Here is a 24,068-nt window from a genome sequence, read left to right as displayed (position 1 = left end):
AACATTTATTCTACTGTCAAAATTGACTACAAAGTGTAAATAAGATAGTTTTGGTCTTAGTTAGTCTCGTCCAAAATGGCAGCACAACATAAATTAAGGTTTGGTTTGTTTCAATCCTCCCAGCACACAATTAATCATCCATTCGGAGTGCAGCTGCACCCGACCCAGTTGTAATGCCATGGTAAATTTGGGTTGACTTTGAATATCCCTTTGGGGCTAGTTAGGGATTGTCTGTATATTACATAATGTACATGAGACAATATGTTAAAATTCCAATAGCTCCAAATTTCAATCACTTAACTTCAAACCAACTATAAATTGTACATGTACAAATATTGAAAGCATTTAATGAGACTAAAAGGTGTGGCACATGCAAATATTGTCTAATTAACCAGGTTTCCATCCAACCTTTTAAAACTTTACAAATGTTAACAAAACTAAATATGTTAGACAATATGTGATCTTTTTGTGTCTGTAAAATTAATTATGCAAGAAATGTAGGTGGAAATGCTTTTATGCGCAATTATTTCAAAATGTGTTTTTATGTGCACTGGGTCATCATGTACAGCCTTTTATCTGCAACAAGTCAATTTGATGGAAACATCTCTGGTGGGAAAATGTGCATATGTTTTCATGGGGATTTTAGATTTTCATACAAATATTCTGTCCCAGTTGGATGCAAACCGAGCTATTTACACTAACTAGGTTTTCATCCAACATTTTTATGTGAGTAAAGTACATGTCGAATAATAAATGTCAGGACAGGCCTGATGGAAACAGCAATTTTGTCAGTAACCTTCCCAAATGTGAGGAAACAAAATACGCTAGATGAGGTGGGATATTTTTGTGTCAGTAAAATGAATTATGTGAGAAATGTCAGTGGTAATGCTTTTAATGTGCAAATATTGATATAATAACCATCATATTGAAGTAAACTTGGGGTCACGTGATGACGTGTGGTCTTCCCCCTACGACATGTTTACATTTACGTCATTTAGCAGACGCTCTTATCCAGGAGAAATAAGGGTTAAGTGTCTTGCTCAAGGGCACAGCCAAATTGTTCACCTAGTCGGCTCGGGGTTCAAACCAGCACCCTTTCAGTTATTCTTAACCACTTGGCTACAAAGCTCCCCTGACGGCTCAGGAAAGCATGCAGTTTATGTTACAGATGAAATAAGTTACGATGAACTTTACAGGGTGGTTAAAGTGCAAGGTGATGAGCTTGATGCTCCTTTCCAATAAATATCGAGAGTCTTATTCTGGTGACATAATGATCGATGCTTGGCTGATGTTTGACAAATAAAAATAATCTTGATCTTTGTCAATAATAATCTCATTATGTAGGCTATACCTGCACGGTAGGAGCTACCACTCGAATTCGCTACATTGGTGTCAGAAGTGGGATGGCACCCGTGAGAGCATCAGAGAGGCTGGTACACATGAGGGACTTGATATAGAGAAGTGTGGGGACACGCTCTCCCAAAGGGTGACACTGGCACACTTTCAGAAACGTTTGTACCTAGCCTAGTACATCAAGAGGGTCAAACCACTTGGCGTAACGGTTAAGGTGTTGGCTTGACAGTCGCTGGACCCGGGTTTGAGTCCCGGTCGGGGGAAAGGTGGGGCCTATTCAGTAAGATGACATGTAGAAATGTAATGTATAGAGTTGACACGGTATTCTAATGTAATGTATAGACTTGACAGGATTCAAGGACAGAAAATAGTATGTTCTACACCAGGTATTCCCCAGGGGAACGCGCAATGCCGTCGGGGGTACACCAAATATAAATGTGATTCACATTTTTATTTTTTGTTATTTGTTTTATTTGTTCGTTTAAAAAAAAAATGTATTCACATTTTCAAACAGTCCATTTATATTTTCCAAAGGGGCTATACATTTGGGTGAGGTTTTTTTCTTGCCTGAGTAGCCTCGTTTCACTGCCAAAAATACAATTAAACAATCTAGTGTTCAGAGAAATAACAACACAATGTCAAATATAGGTAGCCTAGTAAAACAATTGACTTCTAATCACATTAACCGTTACTCTCTCGCAGGAATTCCACTAACGGTCCGTATGTAGCCAAATGTAGCTGCTGCTCATTCCATTTGCTTGAAATGGATAAATGGTTAAAAAAATAAAAGTGTAAAAACAACAGATACCATTAATAGGAAGGGGCTAGAAGCGTCTTATATGGTGAGCTACCGAGTGGCTAGGACAGGCAAGCCCCATACTATTGTGGAGGATTTAATTATTCCTGCTGCCGCGGATATGGCTGGTACGATGCTGGGGGAAAGGCCAAAAAAACGAAAAATTTGCGTTACAGCTGGATGAGTCAACAGACATGGTGGGCCTAGCACAGCTCCTGGTATATGTCCGTTACGTTTATGGGGGGTCAATTAAGGAAGACATCCTCTTCTGCAACCCACTGGAAACCAGGAGAACAAGAGAGGATATTTTTAAAGTACTGGACAGCTTTGTGACATCAAATGGACTTTGGTGGTCAAGATGTGTTGGTATTTGTATTGATGGCACAAAAGCCATGACAGGGAGACATAGTGGAGTGGTAACGTGCGTGCAAACAGTTGCTCCCGACGCCACTTGGGTACACTGCAGCATCCACCAAGAGGCTCTTGCTGCCAAGGGAATGCCTGACAGCTTGAAAGATGTTTTGGAAAAATGGTTAACTTTGTTAAAGCAAGGCCCCTGAACTCTCGTGTATTTTCTGCACTATGCAATGATATGGGCAGCGACCATGTAACGCTTTTACAACGTACAGAAGTGCGCTTGTTATCAAGGGGCAAAGTATTTACACTTTTTTTTTTACATTGAGAGACAAGCTTAAAGTTTTCTTTACTGACCATAATTTTCACTTGTCTGACCGATTGCATGATGACGAGTGTCTCACACGACTGGCCTATCTGGGTGATGTTTTTTCTCGCCTGAATGATCTGAATCTAGGATTACAGGGACTCTCCGCAACTATATTCAATGTGCAGGACAAAATTGAGGCTATGATTAAGAAGTTGGAGCTCTTCTCTATCTGCATTAACAAGGACAACACACAGGTCTTTCCATCATTGCATGATTTTTTGTGTGCAAATGAACTCAAGCTTACGGACAATGAATGTCAAATGTGATATAGCGAAGCACCTGAGTGAGTTGGCTGCGCAATTACGCAGGTACTTTCCCTAAACGGATGACACAAACAACTGGATTCCTTATCCCTTTCATGCCCTACCTCCAGTCCACTTACCGATATCTGAACAAGAGATCCTCATCGAAATTGCAACAAGCGGTTCTGTAAAATTTGTATTTAATCAGAAGCCACTGACAGATTTCTGGATTTGGCTGCGCTCAGAGTATCCTGCCTTGGCAAATCGCGCTGTTAAGACACTGATGCCCTTTGCAACCACGTACCTATGTGAAAGTGGATTCTCGGCCCTCACTAGCATGAAAACTAAATACAGGCACAGACTGTGTGTAGAAAATGATCTAAGACTGAGACTCTCTCCAATACAACCCAACATTGCAGAGTTATGTGCATCCTTTCAAGCACACCCTTCTCATTAACCTGTGGTGAGTTATTCACAATTTTCAACCAACAAATAAGCTTTTATATGTAAGATGGTTAAATAAAGAGCAAAATTATTGTTTATTATTACATTATTATTTGTGCCCTGGTCCTATAAGAGCTCTTTGTCACTTCCCACAAGCCGGATTGTGACAAAAACTCACACTCATTCTTATGTTTAATAAATGTATCGAATAGTGTGCGTGTGGCAGGCTTACAATGATGGCAAAAAACAACATTTGAGAGTGCGCTGACCCTGGTGCTAGAGGGGGTACGCAGCTGGAGGTTGAATGTTTCTGGACTATAAAAAGTTTGGGAACCACTGTTCTACACAATATATTTATATCTGAATGTCTTGTACCATTTCAATGTCCTGAACAGGCCTCTGGATGGTCCTTTATCTCCACTTAATCAGTGGAGAGTCCTTTGAGGAAGAACAAAGAGGGTGCGTTCCTCTGTCCAGGCGTTGCTGACGAATGAAAGAACTTACAACGCCTGGATAGGTATTTTATGATGAGCTAACCACATATGTTATAGAAATCTGATGCACGACGACACAGTCGATGACGTAGCACATTGGTTGATGGTTGATGCAAGCAACGTCTGAGCAGGGGAACGCGACATGAGGATGGAGTGGATTGAGTGACAGTTGCCAAACTCAGAGGGCTGTGGTCCAATTCTCTCCTCTTCTTGTAAGCTCAGTTTTCCACCACAAACACCAGAACATAGCAAAAAAGAGTATAAATGAGTTCACCTGCTTTTACACTATGATTTGACTGTTATATGTGTAATGTTTCTTTTGAAAATATATTTAGAAAGGAATAGTTTCACCATATTAAAAAGAGAGTTCAGTTCACTTCACAGGGTTTACCTTAAAATTAGGGACATATGTAAATGAATCACTAATCACATTAAATAAATAATAGTCTTCAGGGCATAGTTTTTCAAGTGTTTTAATTCTGTAATCCTCATTTTTGCAATACAGAATCAGATAAATGTGGCTGTTTTTGAGCAAGTTTTGCATAGGATCATTCTGATCCAGATACCACAAAATCAAGTTCACAGAATCCAGATTTTCAGTTCTTTGAATAGGTCTATACCATTCGATCTACTGGACAGGTTATGGTACTACTTCTACACTGTCATAGGGAAACAGAGATGGGTACATAAATACATAAACTACATTAATAAGGGTACCTATATTAAAAATAATAAAGCCTGAAGATCACTTATGTTATAAGTAAGTACACACATTTATTTGACACATCTAAATATGACAACTGACCACATACCTATACTGCAGTCAATTTAACATATGAACCTTTGGTTTTCAGATGTAAGAACTTTTTTAAACCTGTTCACCTTAATTACATTACATTGCTTTCTTGCATGCCTTTCACCTTTCTAAGTCCACCCTGAATCCACCCTTCCAGTGGGATCAAGATAATCCTGATTTTAGGCATCAAAACTATACTAATCACCTTTGAAAAACGCAAAAACTACATTTAATCCTGACTAAATGTCAGATTGGATGACCAAATCTGAACCCTACCGGGGTTTTTTAGTTTTGAAAAACCCAATTCTAACATTTAATCCTATCCGATTGTTGAAATCCGATCAGATAACTTTTGAAAAACTGGGCCCAGAAATAACTTTGTCAAAGCAACTAAATAACTTTACAATGATGGTGAAAATGTGGGGAGATTTGGGTTCAAATCTTCCTAGAAGTGAGAAAAACATGCCATGTGAAAATTAAGCTTTTGGGCACTTTAGGAAGTTTTAGTTATATTTCAAATCTGATTTATGAAATGTTCCATGTGGTTTATATTAAAATTGGGCTGGTAGTTCCTCCCTGTCGCTGATCCATCTTCCAGCACAGTAGGTGGCGGTAATGCACCGTTAACGCTGGAGGCCAAACGTTGATTAATCCCACCGAAGAAGAACGGCTCATTGGCGCGCATGCGTTCCTCGATGTATGTCAAGGCACAAAGTGGCGCTATATCGTTTCAACCTCTACTCAGGTAAGAATTTCCAAGACCTTTTATACAATTTTACGGTTAATTAGTCAAAGTTTCAACAACTAGCTATGGTGTAAGACAGATATCCACGGGCTTCCCGTGTCTCCTGATATGTTTTAAAGTAAAAAAGGCGACCACTTAGCAGTAAATGTTTAACCCGCCTGAGATTGTATTTATTTGTCATCCTCTTGCCTCTGCCCTCTCTTATTGTTTCGCGCTGTCTCTAATGGCGGACGTGAGGCGGTCCTGCTTGCTGACGGAAGAGGGCACATTTTAGCCGTTGTTGAACATGTTATATTATCCTCTGATATTTGGAATAGTGTTGTAAAAACGACATACTGAGAATGATTGTTTTTAGGTCTGTCAAGTATTTTGACACAAACAGGGCAGTTAGACATGTAATAGTATAGCGCCTCCCTTCGGCGAGTTGACTACGTCACGTGTATTTTCTTTGGTTGCACGGAGTAGTTTCTGGGGTAACTTTCCAATTAAACGTTGACGTTACACAGGTATCTCAAATACAAGACATTTGTTTTGACTGTTGTGAAAACAATGTCCACTGTATTGTTTTCGGAGCACTGAAGTGTTTTTCCTTCTATGTAGTGCTCTTGGTTTTGTGTCAGTTACATGACTCACCATCACATGTGTTACTAATAGTCGGAATAATTTATTATTTTTCTGTAATAACAATGGCACATCTGGTTGTCTCTCCTCCCTCCAGTTCGCCTCTAATCCATTCCTGCCAGCAGGGGTGGGTATAGCTACAGTTTGTAAGGAGGTAGGCTGTCATTGGGACAGCCGTGATTGGGCGCACAATTGTCCCAGCGTCGTCTGGGTTTTGCCAGGGTAGGCGGTCATTGTAAATAAGAATTAGTTCTTAACTGTCTTGCCTACTTAAATGAAATAATGTATTCTATACGTAAATCTGAGATACTCCATTTAGTATGATATGTTATGTATGGTATTAATTTGTGTTAACATTTCGTATGATGCACTACATGACCAAAACTATGTGGGCAACTGCTTGTCAAACTTCTCATTCCAAAATCATGGGCATTAATATGTAGTTGGTCTCTCCCCCTGCTGCTACGATAGCCTCCACTCTTCTGGGAAGGCTTTATAGATGTTGGAACATTGCTGCAGGGGCTTTCTTCCATTTAGCCACGAGCATTGGTGAGGTTGGGCGACTAAGCCTGGCTCGCAGTCGCCGTTCCAATTAATTCCAAAGGTATACGATGGGGTTGAGGTCAGGGCTATGTCCAGGCCAGTCACATTCTTCTACACCGATCTCAACAACCATTTATGTATGGACCTCCCTTTGTGTGTGGGGTCATTGTAATGGTGAAACAGGAAAGGACCTTCCCCAAACTGTTTCCACAAAGTTGGAAGCACAGAATGGTCTCGAATGTCATTGTATGCTGTGGTGTTAAGATTTCCCTTCACTGGAACTAAGGGTCCTAGCCCGAACCAGGAAAAACAGCCACAGACCATTATTCCTCCTCCACCAAACTTGACAGTTGGCACTATGCATTCGGGCTGGTAACTTTCTCCTGGCATCCGCCAAACCCAGATTCGTCCGTAGGACTGCCAGATGGTGAAGCGTGTGTCATCACTCCATAGAATGCTTTTCCTCTGCTCCAGAGTCCAATGGCGGTGAGCTTTATGACTCCAGCCGACGCTTGGCATTGCACATGGTGATCTTAAGCTTGTGTGCGACTGCTCGGCCATGGAAACCCATTTCATGAAGCTCCCGACCAACAGTTCTTGTGCTGACGTTGCTTCCAGAGGCCGTTTGGAACTCTGTAGTGAGTGTTGCAACTGAGGACAGACAATTTTTACGCGCTTCAGCACTCCGTGGCCCCGTTCTCAGCTTGTGTGGCCTACCACTGCTCCTAGCTTTTTCCACTTCACAAAAACAGCACTTACAGTTGATCGGGGCAGCTTTAGCAGGGCAGAAATTTGACCAATTGACTGGTGGCGTCCTATGACGGAGTTTGCATGGTTGTGTGCTCGATTTTATATACCTGTCAGCAACGGGTGTGGCTGAAATGGCCAATCCACTCTTTTTGAAGGGGTGTCCACATACTTGTGTGCAGTGTCTGAAATTTCCTTTTTGGCTCACCTGCCAAGGGGACTGGTAGATGAAAAAATCAAATTTTTACTAGCCAAAATAATAAATTGCCTTTTTGTGTCACACATACATTCATTTCAGACAATAAGGTATTATGTTGAATAAAAACTTAAAGAGGCTAGAGCAAAATTTGAAATCAAATAATTGTAATATATTGAGCAACGATTAATCAAATCAAGTTTATTTGTCGAGCACATTTTAAAAACAACTGTAGTTGACCAAAAGTGCTGTACAGCTTGCAAAAATGCCAAACAGTGGGCACACAATGAATTAAACAAAACATATCAGATATAATGAATAAGAGTACATAGAAGTCAAAACAGGGAAACAATGGTAAGATACAATTGAGAAGTGCAGTGTACATAGAACTGGTGCTCTCCTGATACACAGGGGAAGCAGATCTACAAATCCTTTACTTTGAGTAGAAATACCCTGATAAAATAAATGTAGAATAGAGATTCATCAGATTCTGGTTAATTATGGCTGGGGCTAGATTTAATTTCCCATCCTGAATACAACTGAAGAAGTCTTGAACTCAAAATTCTACTGAAGTATTTGTTATTAAATGTATTTAAGGCTCAAACAAAAGTAAATTTGAGGGTTTTGTAAACCTATCAGATTCTTAATCATTTTAATCAACTTAAACCTCATCAGACTCCTCACTCTCTACTGCAATCACCCTCTTTGCAAGGTCCATGAAGTTTGGCCTCCTGCTCCTGACAGAGTCCTGGTACCACAGCATCACAGCTTTTATTGGCTCATACTCCCTGATCTCTGGAGAGGACAGCTGGACCATAAGGAGGTCAGACAGTGTATCAGATTTTAGGTTGGACCGCCAATTGGTTTTCATCTGTTTCATGGTATTAAAACCTCTTTCACATTCAGCTGTGGTGGCAGGGAAAGACAGGAGTAGGTCAACCAATGCCAGCAAGTCAGGGCAGGAATGCTGATGGCTCCTGTTGACATGGAACCATGTCTCCTGTTGACATGGAACCAGGACATCTTCTGCAGGGACTGGGGCTCTTGGTACCTTCTCTGATGACAAAAAGGCTCATTTTAACATCCTTTCATATTTTTCCTTTACAACACACTCTCCCTCTCTTATTGACGTAATCTTTTCTCTTAATTCTCTTAATAATTTCTTATGGCTGCAATCCCGTCACTGGGATGATATGACAACAGCCAGTGACAGTGCAGGGCGCCAAATTAAAAAAACAGAACTCTCATAATTAAAATTTCTCAGACATTCATGTGTCTTATATCATTTTAAAGGTAATCTTGTTGTTAATCCCACCAAAGTGTCCGATTTCAAATAGGCTTTTCAGCGAAAGCACTACAAACGATTATGTTAGGTCACCACAAAACCACAATAAGCACAGCCATTTTTCCAGCGAAAGATAGCAGTCCCAAAAAGCAGAAATAGAGATAAAATGTATCACTAACCTTTGATAATCTTCATCAGACACTCATAGGACTTCATGTTACACAATACATGCATGTTTTGTTTGATAAAGTTCATATTTATATAAAAAAATCTGAGTTTACATTGGCGCGTTAGATTAACTAGTTGCAAAAACATCAAGTGATTTTGCATAGCCACATTGTTTCAACAGAAATACTCATCATAAATGTAGATGATAATACAAGTTATACACATGGAATTATAGATATACCTCTCCTTAACCTTTCAGTGCTACCCATCCCGGATCCGGGAGCATCCTCATCAAAAAAGCTGACTAGCATAGCCTAGCCTAACGGGACAGGGATATAATATAATTTCATGAAATCACAAGTCCAATACAGCAAATGAAAGATAAACATCTTGTGAATCCAGCCATAATTTCCGATTTTTTTAAGTGTTTTACAGCGAAAACACAATATAGAATTATATTAGCTTACCACAATAGCCAAACTCACAAAGCCATTTATTCACCGCCAACATAGCTTTCGCAAAAACCAGCAATAGAGATAAAATTAATCACTAACCTTTGGACAACTTCATCAGATGACAGTCTTATAACATCATGTTATACAATACATTTATGTTTTGTTCGAAAATGTGCATATTTAGAGCTGCAAATTGTGGTTATACATTGTGAATACGTAGCAACAATTCACCAAAATGTCCGGAGATATTTTGGACAGTCACCTAATCTAACCAAAGAACTCATCATAAACTTTACATAAAAATACTTGTTGTATGGCAAATGAAAGATACACTGGTTCTTAATGCAACCGCTGTGTTAGATTTAAAAAAATAACTTTACTACAACATACAGCATGCATTATTGTGAGACAGCGCTCACCTATTCTCCGCCGTGTTGGAGCCAACATATTACACAAAAATACGAAATAACATCATAAATATTCTCTTTTGCTGATCTTCCATCAGAATGTTGTGCAAAGGAGTCCTATTTCCAAAATAAATCGTTGTTTGGTTTTAGAATGTCCATTTCTTCTGTCGAATTAGCAACTTTGGCTAGCATTGTGGCGCGAACATGCCCATCAACTCTTGGCGCCTGGAACGAAAAATTCCAAAATTCCCAATAAACGTAGAATAAACTGGTCAAACTCGGTTGAAAATCCTACTTTATGATGTTCTTCTCATATGAATCCAATAACATCAGAGCCGGAGCAATTCGTAGTGTATACCGAACGCTTTTCAGAAGACAATGTGAGGTTCCCCGGCGCGCAGCTGAATACTGACGATAGGGCGGACCTGTCACTCCAAAAGCTCTTATTCGGCCTCACAGCAAGCTAGACACACCATTCAACCTTCTACTGCCTGTTGACATCTAGTGGAAGGCGTATGAAGTGCATACAGATCCATAAATAAAAGCCAGTTGAATAGGCAGGCCCTGACAGAGCCTCATTTTCAGAATTTTCAAACAGTTTTAGAAACTTCAGAGTGTTTTCTATCCAATAGTAATAATAATATGCATATTGTATGATCTAGAACAAAGTACGAGGCCGTTTAATTTGGGCAAGATTTTTTCCAAAGTGAAAACAGCGCCCCCCTATTCACAAGAAGTTAATGCAACCGCTGTGTCAGATTTCAAAAAAACTTTACGGAAAAATAAACCATGCAATAATCTGAGACAGAGCTCAGAACAATAGCCAAATTAGCCGCCATGTTGGACCATAATGTCCGTTATTTATGTCCAATTAGCTACTTTGGTTAGCGCGTTTGGTAAACAATTCCAAAGTCACAAAGCGCGTCCACTATAACGTGACGAAATGTCCAAAAGTTCCGTAACAGTCAGTAGAAATATGTCAAACGATGTACTGAATCAATCTTTAGAATGTTGTTAACCTTTCTGAACCACCCATCCCGGATCCGGGATAATTGTCATCAGAAACGCTGACTAGCCTAGCCTAGTGCGAACGGTATATAATAAAATATAATTTCATGAAATCACAAGTGCAATATTGCAAAACACAGTTTAGCCTTTTGTTAATCCATCTGTCGTCTCAGATTTTGAAATTATGCTTTACAGCGCAAGCAATACAAGCGTTTGTAAGTTTATCGATCGCTCAACAAAACAATAAGAACACCTAGCGTCAGGAAACTTGGTCACGAAAATCAGAAAAGCAATCAAATTAATCGTTTACCTTTGATGATCTTCGGATGGTTTCACTCACGAGACTCCCAGTTAGACAGCAAATGTTCCTTTTGTTCCATAAAGATAGTTTTTATATCCAAATACCTCCGTTTGTTTGCTGCGTTATGCCCAGGAATCCACCGGAAAGAGCGTTCGCGACAATGCCGGAACAAATTCCAAATTATATCCATAATGTCCACAGAAACATGTCAAACGTTGTTTATAATCCATCTTCAGGGTGTTTTGCAAATATCTATTCGATAATATATCAACCGGGACAGTTGGCTTTTCACTAGGACCGAGAGAAACAATGGCTGCCTTTTCACTTTTGCGCAAATATCGCTCGGAGAGCCCCCACCTATCCACTTACGCAATGTGGTCGTTCACGCTCATCCTTCAAAATAAAAGCCTGAAACTATGTCTAAAGGCTGTTGACACCTTAGGGAAGACATAGAAAAAGAAGTCTGGTTGATATCCCTTTCAATGGGCAATAGGTATGCATGGGAACAGAGAGGTCTCAAAAACAGGGCCATTTCCTGGTTGGATTTTCCTCAGGTTTTAGCCTGCAATAGCAGTTCTGTTAACTCACAGACAAAAAATTTACAGTTTTGGAAACTTCAGAGTGTTTTCTATCCTAATCTGACACTTATATGCATATTCTAGTTTCGGGGGCTGAGAAATAGGCAGTTTCAAATGGGTACGTTTTTTAGCCAAAAACGAAAATGTCGCCCCCTATACTCAAGAAGTTAACATACATCTTGAATTACGTTCCAACCGGAGAATTAGATTGACTTCAGAAGAGCGGTGGAACGGAGGTCCTCCTCATGTGAACTCGCATGTGAAAGCATGGTCCGCTCGTGGCAGACCTGACTAATTCCTGTCTCCTTCGGCCCCCCCTTCACATTAGAGTCATCAGACAAAGTTCTATTGACTGTTGACATCTAGTGAAAACTCATCAATATCTCGCTGTAATTTCAATGAGAGCTTGGTTGAAAATCTGCCACCTCAGAAACAATTCAAACAGGAAGTGGAACTTCTCAGGTTTTTGCCTGCCATATGAGTTCTGTTATACTCACAGACATAATTCAAACAGTTTTAGAAACTTCAGAGTGTTTTCTATCCAATATGAATAATAAGCTGTGGAATTGTGGAATGGAAGTTATACCCAGTTTGTGTAGTCAAGGGCATGGCCTCATAGGGGAAAAAGAGCGCTTTGGGACAAATGTGGTAGGCTTCTTTTTTTTCTTTGTGTTTTGAGCCACATCATTAGGATCATCAGCTGTTAGTATCCCTGAACATGGGGCTTGATGGCAAGAAATTATGAGTTGCATTCGCAGGCTAGCAACAGGAACGTGCAATAACATCTGCTAAACATGTGTATGTGACAAATAACATTTTATTTGAATAGAATATTCTGTAATTTAGCATATTCCGGTGTTTCAAAACCGTAAGAAACTGATTAGTGAACTTGACCACCACCCATTTTTTTTTCTCATGTCATCAAGCAAGCAAAGAAACAAACAAACCTTGGAATGGAAACAAATGTATTACAGCTCTTTTTTTTATTGCTGTGAGTCGCATTACATGGGTTTTTGTAAGCCTGACACATTAATTAAACTACTTGATTTTTGCCTAGGCTTCAGAATTGTATGATATTTCACATTGCACTTGGAGAATATTAACCCTTTATTGTCCATGGTTTGAGACAAAATGGATCCCATGATGCTGAGACAGTTGCCGTGTTTACTATGTTGTCATAACAAAATGACCATTCAGTTGTGTTCAGCTTTGGTCTTTGGGGGTGTCCATCACACTCATGAACGGCTGTGCAACAGCATTGGCGTTCTATGTCTCTGTGGCAACTACAATCCGTTGTAGTCTATAATCGTGTTTGATATAGTGGACTGGATTATACATGGACCCAAACTGGAGAATGAGCATGGCCAGGTAGTGCTGCATCTCGGCTCCCGTTTGGTGCCTACTGCCTAGTACTGAATGTTAGCCTGATGTCTACCTTCAGATAACAACCAACCCCCATGGTAGTCTCCGGATCACTACGGCAACCAAGGTGTTGGATCACTTGGCAACAGAGATGGTAGAAGTGGACAAAGGGGGAGGAGAGAGACAGAGGATAGATTTGTGACAGTGTTTGTAGGGCGAGGTAGAGGTTTGAATGAGAGGAGAACCTGGACAGAAGGTGTAGAGGGAGACCAAAAGGGGTAGGTGGGACTAGAAAGAGGGACAGGATGAGAGAGAAAATATGCAGAGATTATTATTCTTACAAGACAGTGGCTGCCCTGGACAGTCTGGTATTGCAGGGCTTTTTATGCTCCACATACAACCCTGTCATTGTCCCCTGACCACAGTCATGTTCAATAATGTTCCAACCGGAGAATTCCTTTGTCTTTAGAATTGCAATGGAACGCAAGCTACCTCTCACATGAACGCGCGTGGTCAGCTCATGGCATTCTGGGAGAGACCTTACTCAATCCCCTCTCATTCACCCCCACTTCACAGTAGAAGCCTCAAACAAGGTTCTAAAGACTATTGACATCTAGTGGAAGATATGACCCCATAGACACTGTATATTCGATAGGCAATGAGTTGAAAAACTACAAACTTCAGATTTCCCACTTCCTGGTTGGATTTTTTTCTCTGGTTTTTGCCTGCCATGTGAGTTCTGTTATACTCACAGACATCATTCAAACAGTTTTAGAAACTTCAGAGTGTTTTCTATCAAAATATACAAATTATATGCATATTCTAGCTTTTATGGCTGAGTAGCAGGCAGGTTAATTTGGGCACGCTTTTCATCCAAAATTCCGAATGCTGCCCCCTACCCTAGTGAAGTTAACTGGACTTTACCTGAGCAGAGCTCATTAATGATTCTTAAGAAATCCACCTGTGAGCCTAAAGTGGTTGGCTATATTCTTATTTTTTCACATATACACAGCTTGTACCTGGAATACTTGTACTCAACATGTTTACCATGGACTATGCTTACCCATAGGCTTATGGTAGGTTTATCCTAATAACCTGTGCTGTGTTTGTGTGGGTGCAGGTGGTAGCAGCCTAAATGATGGACGGGGAACACCAGGAAGAGAATCCTTCACATGAGAAAGAAAATGCTCTACACAATGAAGAGAAGACTTCATGTGATGTGGTGAAGACTTTATGTGACATGGAGAGAGCTTTATGTGACATAAAGAAGAGTGCTGAAGAGAGCAGTTCAAGTAATGACGAGATCAGTTCAGATGATGAGGTTGGACAAAGACTGGATTCAAAAGTCCCAAGTGGCTCAGAGCCTCTTCTATCTAATGCAGAACACCCCTGCGATAATAATGAATCTGAGCTGTTGCCCCAAAAAATCTCCCGAGTTAAAAAACCTCAACGCAAGAAATTCGCGCCACGGAAAGGTACAAGGTCAAGCTTACGTTCTAGCACAAAAATGACAGTCAGCACATGTAGTATGACAGATGATGGTAAAAGAAAATGGGACAAAAAGCACTTCTGCCTGTATTGCAATGAACCACACCACAAAATTTCAAGACATTTAGAAAGGATGCACGCAGAAGAAGCAGCTGTCGCTCATGCTATGAGCTTCCCCAAACTCTCCAAAATCAGGTCTCTTTTGCTTGACCAACTCCGTAACAAAGGCAACTATCAAGTTCTTCAAAGTGGAGATGGTGAAATTGTGACTAAGGATAGACCCTCTTACGATGGTGTTTCTGTGCGTGACTGCCTGCCCTGCCAACACTGCTTAGCTTTTTTCAACAAAATAGATTTATGGAAGCATGAGGTCTCATGTAAAGCCAGAAAAGGACAAGAGGAAAAGAGGGGAGGAAAAAGAGTGCGGGTCCAGGCTGCGTCCTCTCGACTTCTTCCATTGCCTGTCTATTCTACTGGAGGATGTGAAGAAATAATACACAATATGAATCAAGATGACATCTTATGCCACATCAAAAATGATCCCCTGATATGTAAATATGGCAATGCACTATCTGCAAAGCATGGCCATGCCAAGTCACAGTTTACATACATTGGATCAAAAATGAGGGAATTGGCTAGATTTGTACTTACTGTAAATGAGATGGACTGTGGTGTCCAATATCTGCATGAAGTATGTGTACCATCCAAATTCAAATTGGCTGTTCATGCTGCCAGGAAAATGAGTGGTTTTGATCCTGCCTCCGACAGGTACAAGACCCAATCTCTTCCTTTAAAGATTGGCTATTCCTTGAAAAGAGCTACTGAAATAGCTTTTGGAGAGAGTCGTATGACAGAGGACCGTGAGGCAGAGGATCAAGCCAAAAGGTTCATTGAGCTTCTTGAAAACGATTGGAATAACTGTTTTTCCGGTCTGTCCCTCAGCGCTGTCCCTCAGTGTGATGAAGTTGATGTGACTTCACTTACTGAGGATTTGATTAAACTTCAGAAGTTTCTCAAGGTTGCAGAGGACACAGCAAAGAGAGAATTGCTCGAGAGCCCCACCAACGCTGTCTGGAAAAAGCTCAATGAAACTCTTCTTGCCGAAATAGCTCTCTTCAACAGAAAAAGGACAGGAGAGGTTGCGAAAATGCTGTTGGAAACATATACAAACAGAAAGAAATCTCCAGCTAGTGCAGACATTTTCAATAGCCTCTCAAGGCTGGAGCAGGAGCTTGGTGACGACAAACTAACCAGGGTGGAAATTGAAGGCAAAAATGGTAGAACAATGCCGGTCCTACTAACGGCGAGGATGATCTCATCTCTTGAGATCCTAATTGCAAACAGAGACAAAGTTGGTGTGTCAAAGGACAACCCTTATGTCTTCGCACGGAGCCCAGATGCAGCAAGCTACGTCAGAGGGTCTGACTGTCTGAGGAAATTTGCTCATGAGTGTGATGCAAAGAATCCTGAAAGTCTGATCCATGCGACAGTGAGGAAAGAGGTTGCTATCCATTGCCAAATACTAAACTTGAATGAAAGTGAATTGGATCAGGTGGCAAAGTTATTGGGACATGACACCCAGGTCCACAAAGAGTACTACAGACTCTCTGAAAACGCAGGACATCTAGCAGAAATCAGCAAATTGCTGCTTGCAATGGATCAGGTTCCAGTGGTAATTCCAGGGCCATCTGAGGAAAGGATTGTTTCACCTACATATGGTGAGTATCAGTTGCTTTGGAGAGTATTTGGACAACATGTTCATTTTTTTTTTTCAAGGGTTAAATGTTCAGTCGAAAAATCCCAATTAAAATGTTGTGCCATTTACATGTTAACTCGAGCTACATTTTTGAGAAGCTTGCAACTCATTACCCTAAAGTATTTTCTCTGTTCCTCTTTACAATATATGATAATGACACATTCATGAATCCTTTTCTTCTGTATGTATTCATTTCATAGGGGCATATTCTGCAGGGACATATTCAGCGGGAAACGATTCTGCGAGGGCGTATCCTACTGGCACATATACCACTGGGTCATCTTATCCTACAGCGACATATTCAGCGAAGTCATATACATTGGGGGCACAGCCTTCAAGGTCATATCATGCTGGGACATATCCTGAGAAGTCATATCCTTCAGGATCACATTCTGCAAGGTCATATCATGCTGGGACAGATTCTGCAAGGGTGTATCCTACTGGGATAAATCCTGCTAGATCATATTCTACTGTGACACATCCTGCAGAGACCTATCCAGCAGCTTCGTATGCTGCAGGGACACATCTTGCAAGTTCATATCCTGCAAGTCCTTATGACCTATCATCTCCTGCAAGATCATATGCTTCGGGGACAAATCCTGCAAAATCATATCCTGAAGAGACATATCCTATGGGGACATATCGTGCAGGGACACATCTTGCGGGGTCACAACTTGCAAGGTCATATTCTGCCGGAACATATACTGCACAGACACTTCCAGCGCGTACAGTTATTACGCCAACACTTAATGCACAGACACTTCCTGTTGGGGCAGTTCCTGCGGTTGCAGTTCCTTTGGGTGCAGTTCCTGTGGGGACAGGTTCTGTGGGGACAGATAAGGTGGGCACAGTGTGGAAACAGAGGATGTGGAGTGATGCAGCTAAGGCTGCGGTGAACCGTCAGATGGGACACTTTATCTCAATGATGGCGGTTCCAGGTAAACGGGACTGTGAAGTTTGCCTGCACAATGAACCAGCTCTAAGAGACAGGACATGGAGGGACATCAAAAACTATGTGCACAACACAGTAAAATCTATAAAACGGAAGAATGGCCTTACAAGATTGGACCCAACAAAACAGACAAAGAAAGGAGCAGCAAGGAAACAAAAAGAGGCAAAGCGTGCTAAAGAGTGGGTTGGTGGAACAATGACAGTACCTGCACAGGGTCAAGAGGACAGACTTGAGGCATGTCCTGTGGCAACACCAAGGAAACAGAATATATGGAGTAATGAGGCTCAGGCTGCGGTCAGGCGGCAGCTAGGAGACTTCACTAAACTGATGAAGATTCCAGGTAAAAAGGAATGTGATGCATGTCTTGCAGCTGAACCAGCTCTACAAGGCAGGACATGGAAAGATGTAAAAAACTATGTGCGTAATACATTAATGACAATGTGCAGGAGGCATATTTCAGGCAAACAAAACATGGACCATGAAAAACCAAGTCCAAGGACACCGAAACCAGGGGTCCAACAAAATTCAGGGGTGCATCAGAAACCAGGGACGCTGTTGGGACTTCCAGAAGATCCTCCTGTTTATCTGTATTTATGATTACCTTGAACTAGTTTTAAAAGCTTTTGATTTAATCTGACATCCTTGCTCATTCTGATCTCACTTTGCAACATAAAGCAAGAATGTAGAACCATTTTAAGGATATAATATCACTATGTACTTTATTCTACAAATGTATCCATAGCAACTAGACTACATAGTGACGTAGTATGCATATAAACTTGTTTAGCTGACTTTTATGTACATTTTCTCAGCTTCTTTTTAACTGCAACATTTATTTTGGCACGATGTGTTCTGACGCCCAAATTCAAAATCCTTTGGCATGAGCTACACCAACGATGTATGTAAACCCTGGATTGCTGATGCTATGTATTGTCCTTTAAGAGGCTTTGAAGACACTGGTTGGCCTTGTTGGCACTCCCCACTAGGAGTAGTCCTCCATAGGAATGACTGGAATTCTACAGTATTTTAATTAAATGTTTCAAGGATTTTGTTGTTGTAGTGAGGACAGTAACATTAGTACTCTAAAATACTTTAAGGAACTTTTGTGTATTTTTGCCTGTACCATTGTATGTGTAGCTAATGTATATGTGTAGGTTAGGTTTTGAGTGAAAACAACTGTTCAGCAAACTGAGGATTTAGTGGGTTAGGCTATTCCTGGTAGAAGTGCGGTGTGAATGGGTTAAAGTACTACATTTGCGCCCAGGTTAGAGAGTATAGTTTGATGTTTGAGCCGCTTGAAATCCACCAATCACGTAAAGAAAAATGTTTCTGTTCTAGAATTATACTGAACGAAAATTATAGGGCGCAAATAGAAGATGCCAGAAATTTTCCATAAGCACAAAAACCTTATTTCTCTCATGTTGGGCACAAATTACTTCACAGCCCTGTTAGTAAGCATTTCTCCTTTACATTACAACTTACAGTAAGGAGTGTATACATTTTAATATTTGTTCGTACTGGTCCCAAGTGGGAATCGAACCCACAACCCTGGCATTGCAAGTGCCATGCTCTACCAACTGAGCCACACAGGACCTCCTTTACCAAGATAACCCATCCACCTTGACAGGTGTGCCTCTCCCAGACTGCAAAGAACTTTGGCGTGACCCTGGACAACAAACACCCTGCCGTTGTCTGCAAATATCAAAGCAGTGACCCGCTCCTGCAGGTTCATGCTCTACAACATTGTACATTACGACCCTATCTAACACAGGAAGTGGCGCAGGTCCTAATCCAGGCACTTGTACTCTCCCGTCTGGACAACTGTAACTCGCTGTTGGCTGGGCTCCCCACTTAACCCATCAAGCCCCTGCAACTTATCCAGAACGCTGCAGCCCGTCTGGTTTTCAACCTTCCCAAGTTTTCTCATGTCACCCCACTCCTCCACACATTCCGCTGGCTTCCAGTCAAAGCTCTCATCCACTACAAGACCATGGTGCTTACCTACGGAACAGCAAGAAAAACTGCCCCTCTCTACCTTCAGGCTATGCTCAAACCCTACACCCCAAGCCGAGCACTGCATTCTGCCACCTTAGGTGCCACCCCAGTTTACAATTGGCTCATTCATCCCCCTCCTCTCCCCTGTAACTATTCCCTAGGTCGTTGCTGTAAATGAGAACGTGTTCTCAGTCAACTTACCTGGTAAAATAACGGAAAAAGAAAAGGTCTCTTGGGGCTCCCAGCTCTGCCCAATCCAAGTTCTTCTCTGTCCTGGCACCCCAAGCTAGGACAGCAGGGTCGTCTCCTCCCCACTTTCTATGCCTGTGATGTGGTTGTCCCACCTAGTGCATTCATCTTATGATGGCTAACTGTATGTCATTCTGGATAAGAGTGTCTGCTAAATTACTAAAATTTAAACAGCATGATCATTACTCAGGTGCACCTTGTACTGGGAAAATTAAACGGCCACTCGATAATGTGCAGTTTTGTCACAACACGATGCTACAGATGTCTCATGTTTTGAGGGAGTGTGGAATTGGCATGCTGACTGCAGGAATGTCCACCAGAGCATTTAATGTTAATTTCTCTACCATAAGCCGCCTCCAACGTTGTTTTAGAGAATTTGCCAGTACATCCAACTGGCCTCAGAACCGCAGACCAAGTGTAACCACGCCAGCCCAGGACCTCCGCATCCAGCTTCTTCAGCTGCGGAATTGTCTGAGACATGAAACTGAGGAGTATTTCTCTCTGTAATAAAGCCCTTTTGTGGGGGAAAACTAATTCTGAGAAAGAAAAAAAAATAATATTCCCTCCCAGGCCCACCCATGGCTGTGCCCCTGCCCAGTCATGTGATATCCATAGATTTATTTGCTTATGAATTGTAACTCAGTAAAACTATTCAAATTTTTGCATGTTGCATTTATATTTTTGTTCAATATAGAATCTTCACATGACTACACAAAGACCAGCTCCATTAAATGTTTTATTTTAATGGATTATACATACATACATACATACATGCAAGTAACTGAAATGTGTTTTGCCAATTGGAAACAGTTCCTTCGTGTAATTGGTTTCAGAGAATCACAGAGCCTATTCCTCTTGTACTTCGGTCTTTAGCTGTCCATGTACACTACCGTTCAAAAGTTTGGAGTCACTTAGAAATGTCTTTGTTTTTGAAAGAAAAGCAAATGTTTTTGTCCATTTAAAATAACATCAAATTGATCAGAAATACCGTGTAGACATTGTTAATGTTGTAAATGACTATTGTAGCTGGAAACGGCAGATTTTTCTTTAAATGGAATATCTACATAGGCGTACAGAGGATCCTCCAACTCTATTCTTGTTAGAGCCAGTTTGCGCTGTTCTGTGAAGGGAGTAGTACACAGCATTGTATGAGCTCTTTGGTTTCTTGGCAATTTCTTGCATGGAATAGCCTTCATTTCTCAGAACAAGAATAGACTGATGAGTTTTAGAAGAAAGTCCTTTGTTTCTGGACATTTTGAGCCTGTAATCGAACCCACAAATGCTGATGCTCCAGATACGCAACTAGTCTAAATAAGGCCAGTTTTATTGCTGCTTTAATCAGAACAAATTTTCACCTGTGCTAACATAATTGCAAAAGGGTTTTCTAATGATCAATTAGCCTTTTTAAAGTGATACACTTTGATTAGCTAACACAACGTGCCATTGGAACATAGAAGTGTTGGTTTCTGATAATGGGCCTATGTAGATATTCCATAAAAAATCAGCCGTTTCCAGCTACAATAGTCATTTACAACATTAACCATGTCTACACTGTATTTCTGATCAATTTGATGTTATTTTAATGGAAAATAAATGGTAGTGTAGGTCTAGTTTTATTAATGTTGCTATTATTCAGTACTGTCAACCATATTGATTTCACAGCAGCAGTTTAAGTTTTTCAATACTAATTTAGGCTGACTAACCTGTATAGGGTTTGATAGCTGTTGCTTCTCTATATTATTTAATCCACTTGACTACTAATATTATATATTTAATCCACTTGCCTCCTAGATAATGTTATTATTGCAAGTCAATCTTTGTTGATTCTAATTGCATTAAGGTTCAAGGAGGAATTATGTAAAAACATTTGTTTGTTTATAATTATCAGTTTGTGTTATAACTGCAACAGATCTGCTACGGTGTTAGGTGTTAACTGAGAAAAATTATCAGGGGTTTCAACCACACCCCACTATTTACTGTCTAAAGATGTTTAAGTAGTTTTTTTTCACCAACATGTATTTGTAATCAAGCTGCCTTTCGTTACCCCCTGGTGCTCATTGTGTGTACTCTAGATACTATATTTGCTTCGTTAATAAATTGTTACTTGATGTAAATGTTCAAATGTTATTCCAGTTCTCAGAATATTCATATAGCCTTCTTGAGGTCCACTATTAGTGTTCCAACAGGGATTTAGAATTGTACCAATAACAGTTCAAGGAAACGGCTTTGAGATTTCATGACGTAATGCTAGGAATCTATCATCACCATTGCTTTATGCTTTTATGAACTTAACCTTTTTGGATGAAAAGACAACACCCTAGGTAAGTATAAAATCAGCTAAACCTTCAAATAAGTGAACTGCCCCTCTAATTCTTTAAGCAATTAGCCCCTCCCCATTTAATATCATATGTAACTTGTTTGCTACAAGTGGCTTTGGAAAGCTGTGGTCCTCAGTAATGAAGGAGTCTGTGTGTGTGTGTGTGTGTGTGTCTGTTGCCTTCCACAGGACACCAGTGGTATGTCCATGAGTATGTTGGCAGCAGCAGGGGGACAGGATGACATTGTGAGGCTGCTGATAAAGAAGGGGGTGAAGGGGAACGGACGGCAGAGGAACGGCACCACTGCCCTAATGCACGCTGCAGAGAAGGTAACACAGGACAGACTGGTTTAAACCACCTTATTACAAGTACACACGTATACATTCCCCTTGTTTGTATGTTAAATGTCTGTTCTGCTATGTTTACTTACTAACTTAACTATAAACAAGGGCATGTAGACAGGACCCCGACACCTAATAATGGTGATGAGTACATATAAGTTAAGGTCAAAGCTTAACCCTCTATCCTTTCATTTATCATTTCAGAACTTCCTGACCACAGTTGCTATCCTCCTGGAAGCAGGGTCCTACGTCAACGCTCAGACACTGGGAGGAGAGACGGCCCTGATGAAGGTACGGGGGAGGAGAAAAAATAAGGGGAAAATGGGGGAGGTAAAGATAAATGCTGTGTTTAATTAGAACGCAAACATTTCTATAATTATTATATATTTTTTAACGTTTTTGCTTTGTCATTATGGGGTATTCTGTGTAGATTGAGGGGGGAATAACGATTTAATCTATTTTAGAATAAGGCTGTAACGTAACAAAATGCAAAATGTGGATAAAGTCCAGGGCTCTTAATACTTTCCCGAATGCACTGTACATGTGTGCGTGCGGTGGCCATAAGTATGAAGGATGGTTGTTGTTTTAGGCACTTTTGCAACACAGGATTCTATATCCTAAACTACTTTAACTACATAAGAGCTTTCAAGAATGCATGATTATAACTACCTGGTTAAAATAGTCATCCAAATCACTTGTAGTTAAAGTAGTAGTTGTGATGACGATAATGCAGAGCACATCCTGGCAACAACATGCCATTGTAGACGTACGATAGTTGGATAAGCAGTTATCAATGATGATCTACTGTAATCCTTGTTTTATAAGAGGTGGGAATTCATTTGATGTGAGCATTACATATGTCTTAACAGCCATATCATTGAGATAATTTCCCCTTTTTTGTCAACTGCTGTACAAACTGGTATTGAAGTAAAACAGGGTGATATATTTGCCTAGTTCAATAAAACAGTGAGGTTTTATTTATGTCTTGTGTCAGCCGGTACTTTGATCATGTTTTTTTCTCTGTGTGTATGTATTGAACGTATTGTACCGTTTCAATGTCCTGAACAGGCTCCTGGGCGGTCCTTTATCTGAACGTCATCAGTAGAGTCCTTTTGAGGACGAACAAAATGGCCGGAGTGGATTGAGTGATGGTTGCAAGACTCATAGGGCTGTGGTCCAATTTCTCCCCCTTTTGCACTTTTGTTTTAACTCCCCCTCATCGATTGAAAATAAATGGACTTGTCTATGAATTATGGTGGAAAATCTCTGGTTTATTCTTACACCAATCCAATTATTTTAAATCCATGAGGAGGAGTGGTCAAATGCACACTTTGTGGAGTAAATAATTGGAATGCAGTATTTTGAAACAGGGCATTTGTTCCTGCTTGTGTGAGAGAGTAATAGCCATGGTAGCTTAGAATGCAAATCCTGCTGATGAACGACACAAGACAGATGACATCACAACTTTGACCAGCAATTCAAGTCTGTCACCCATTTGTTGCAATAGAATGGGACTGCAAAATGGGAATAAGTGCTTGTGAATGGTTTGGAATTAGGTTAGATGTACATCTAGATTTTTTAAATATGTACTGTATATCAAATGTCTATTGATAATGTATTTTTATTAATGGCCTATTAACTATAAAGGCTCATACTTGTATAATAAGCACTGACAGGATGCAGCTGTGTGACCAACTGCGGTCG

At 40.6% G+C, this 24,068-nt stretch overlaps 1 protein-coding gene, 1 long non-coding RNA gene and 1 other non-coding gene across 4 annotated transcripts; 1 reads left to right on the top strand and 2 right to left on the bottom strand.

Moving 5' to 3' along the window:
* Positions 1–7,887: 7,887 nt before the first annotated feature.
* Positions 7,888–15,536, bottom strand: LOC139538794 (uncharacterized). The gene is made up of 2 exons (XR_011667809.1): positions 15,405–15,536; positions 7,888–8,757 (listed from the first exon to the last, which is right to left on the bottom strand). It is a non-coding gene; the product is annotated as an uncharacterized lncRNA (long non-coding RNA).
* Positions 15,537–16,062: 526 nt separating this feature from the next.
* Positions 16,063–23,719, top strand: LOC139538793 (M-phase phosphoprotein 8-like). Of its 2 annotated transcripts, XM_071341228.1 has the most exons (5): positions 16,063–16,471; positions 16,710–22,026; positions 22,212–22,352; positions 22,569–22,655; positions 23,433–23,719. In XM_071341228.1, exons 3-5 carry the CDS (start codon positions 22,224–22,226, stop codon positions 23,454–23,456), a joined length of 240 nt encoding a protein of 79 aa, XP_071197329.1. In that variant the 5' UTR covers positions 16,063–16,471; positions 16,710–22,026; positions 22,212–22,223; the 3' UTR covers positions 23,457–23,719. The 2 variants fall into 2 exon arrangements, with proteins under 2 accessions (XP_071197329.1, XP_071197328.1); XM_071341227.1 differs by having other exon boundaries at positions 16,710–22,352.
* Positions 18,980–19,055, bottom strand: trnaa-ugc (transfer RNA alanine (anticodon UGC)). The gene has a single exon. It is a non-coding gene; the product is annotated as a tRNA-Ala (tRNA).
* Positions 23,720–24,068: the final 349 nt, after the last annotated feature.

Source organism: Salvelinus alpinus, chromosome 14 (assembly GCF_045679555.1).
Source record: "Salvelinus alpinus chromosome 14, SLU_Salpinus.1, whole genome shotgun sequence".
Classification (NCBI taxonomy): domain Eukaryota; kingdom Metazoa; phylum Chordata; class Actinopteri; order Salmoniformes; family Salmonidae; genus Salvelinus; species Salvelinus alpinus.
This window is presented reverse-complemented; position numbering and strand designations above follow the sequence as displayed.

Bases quoted from the DNA above. Each gene is read 5' to 3' on its own strand.
- LOC139538793 (XM_071341228.1), top strand. From the start codon at position 22,224: ATGTCCATGAGTATGTTGGCAGCAGCAGGGGGACAGGATGACATTGTG. The intron at 22,353-22,568 runs GTAACACAGGAC...TTATCATTTCAG, and splicing joins TAATGCACGCTGCAGAGAAG to AACTTCCTGACCACAGTTGC. The intron at 22,656-23,432 runs GTACGGGGGAGG...TGTCCTGAACAG, and splicing joins GAGAGACGGCCCTGATGAAG to GCTCCTGGGCGGTCCTTTAT.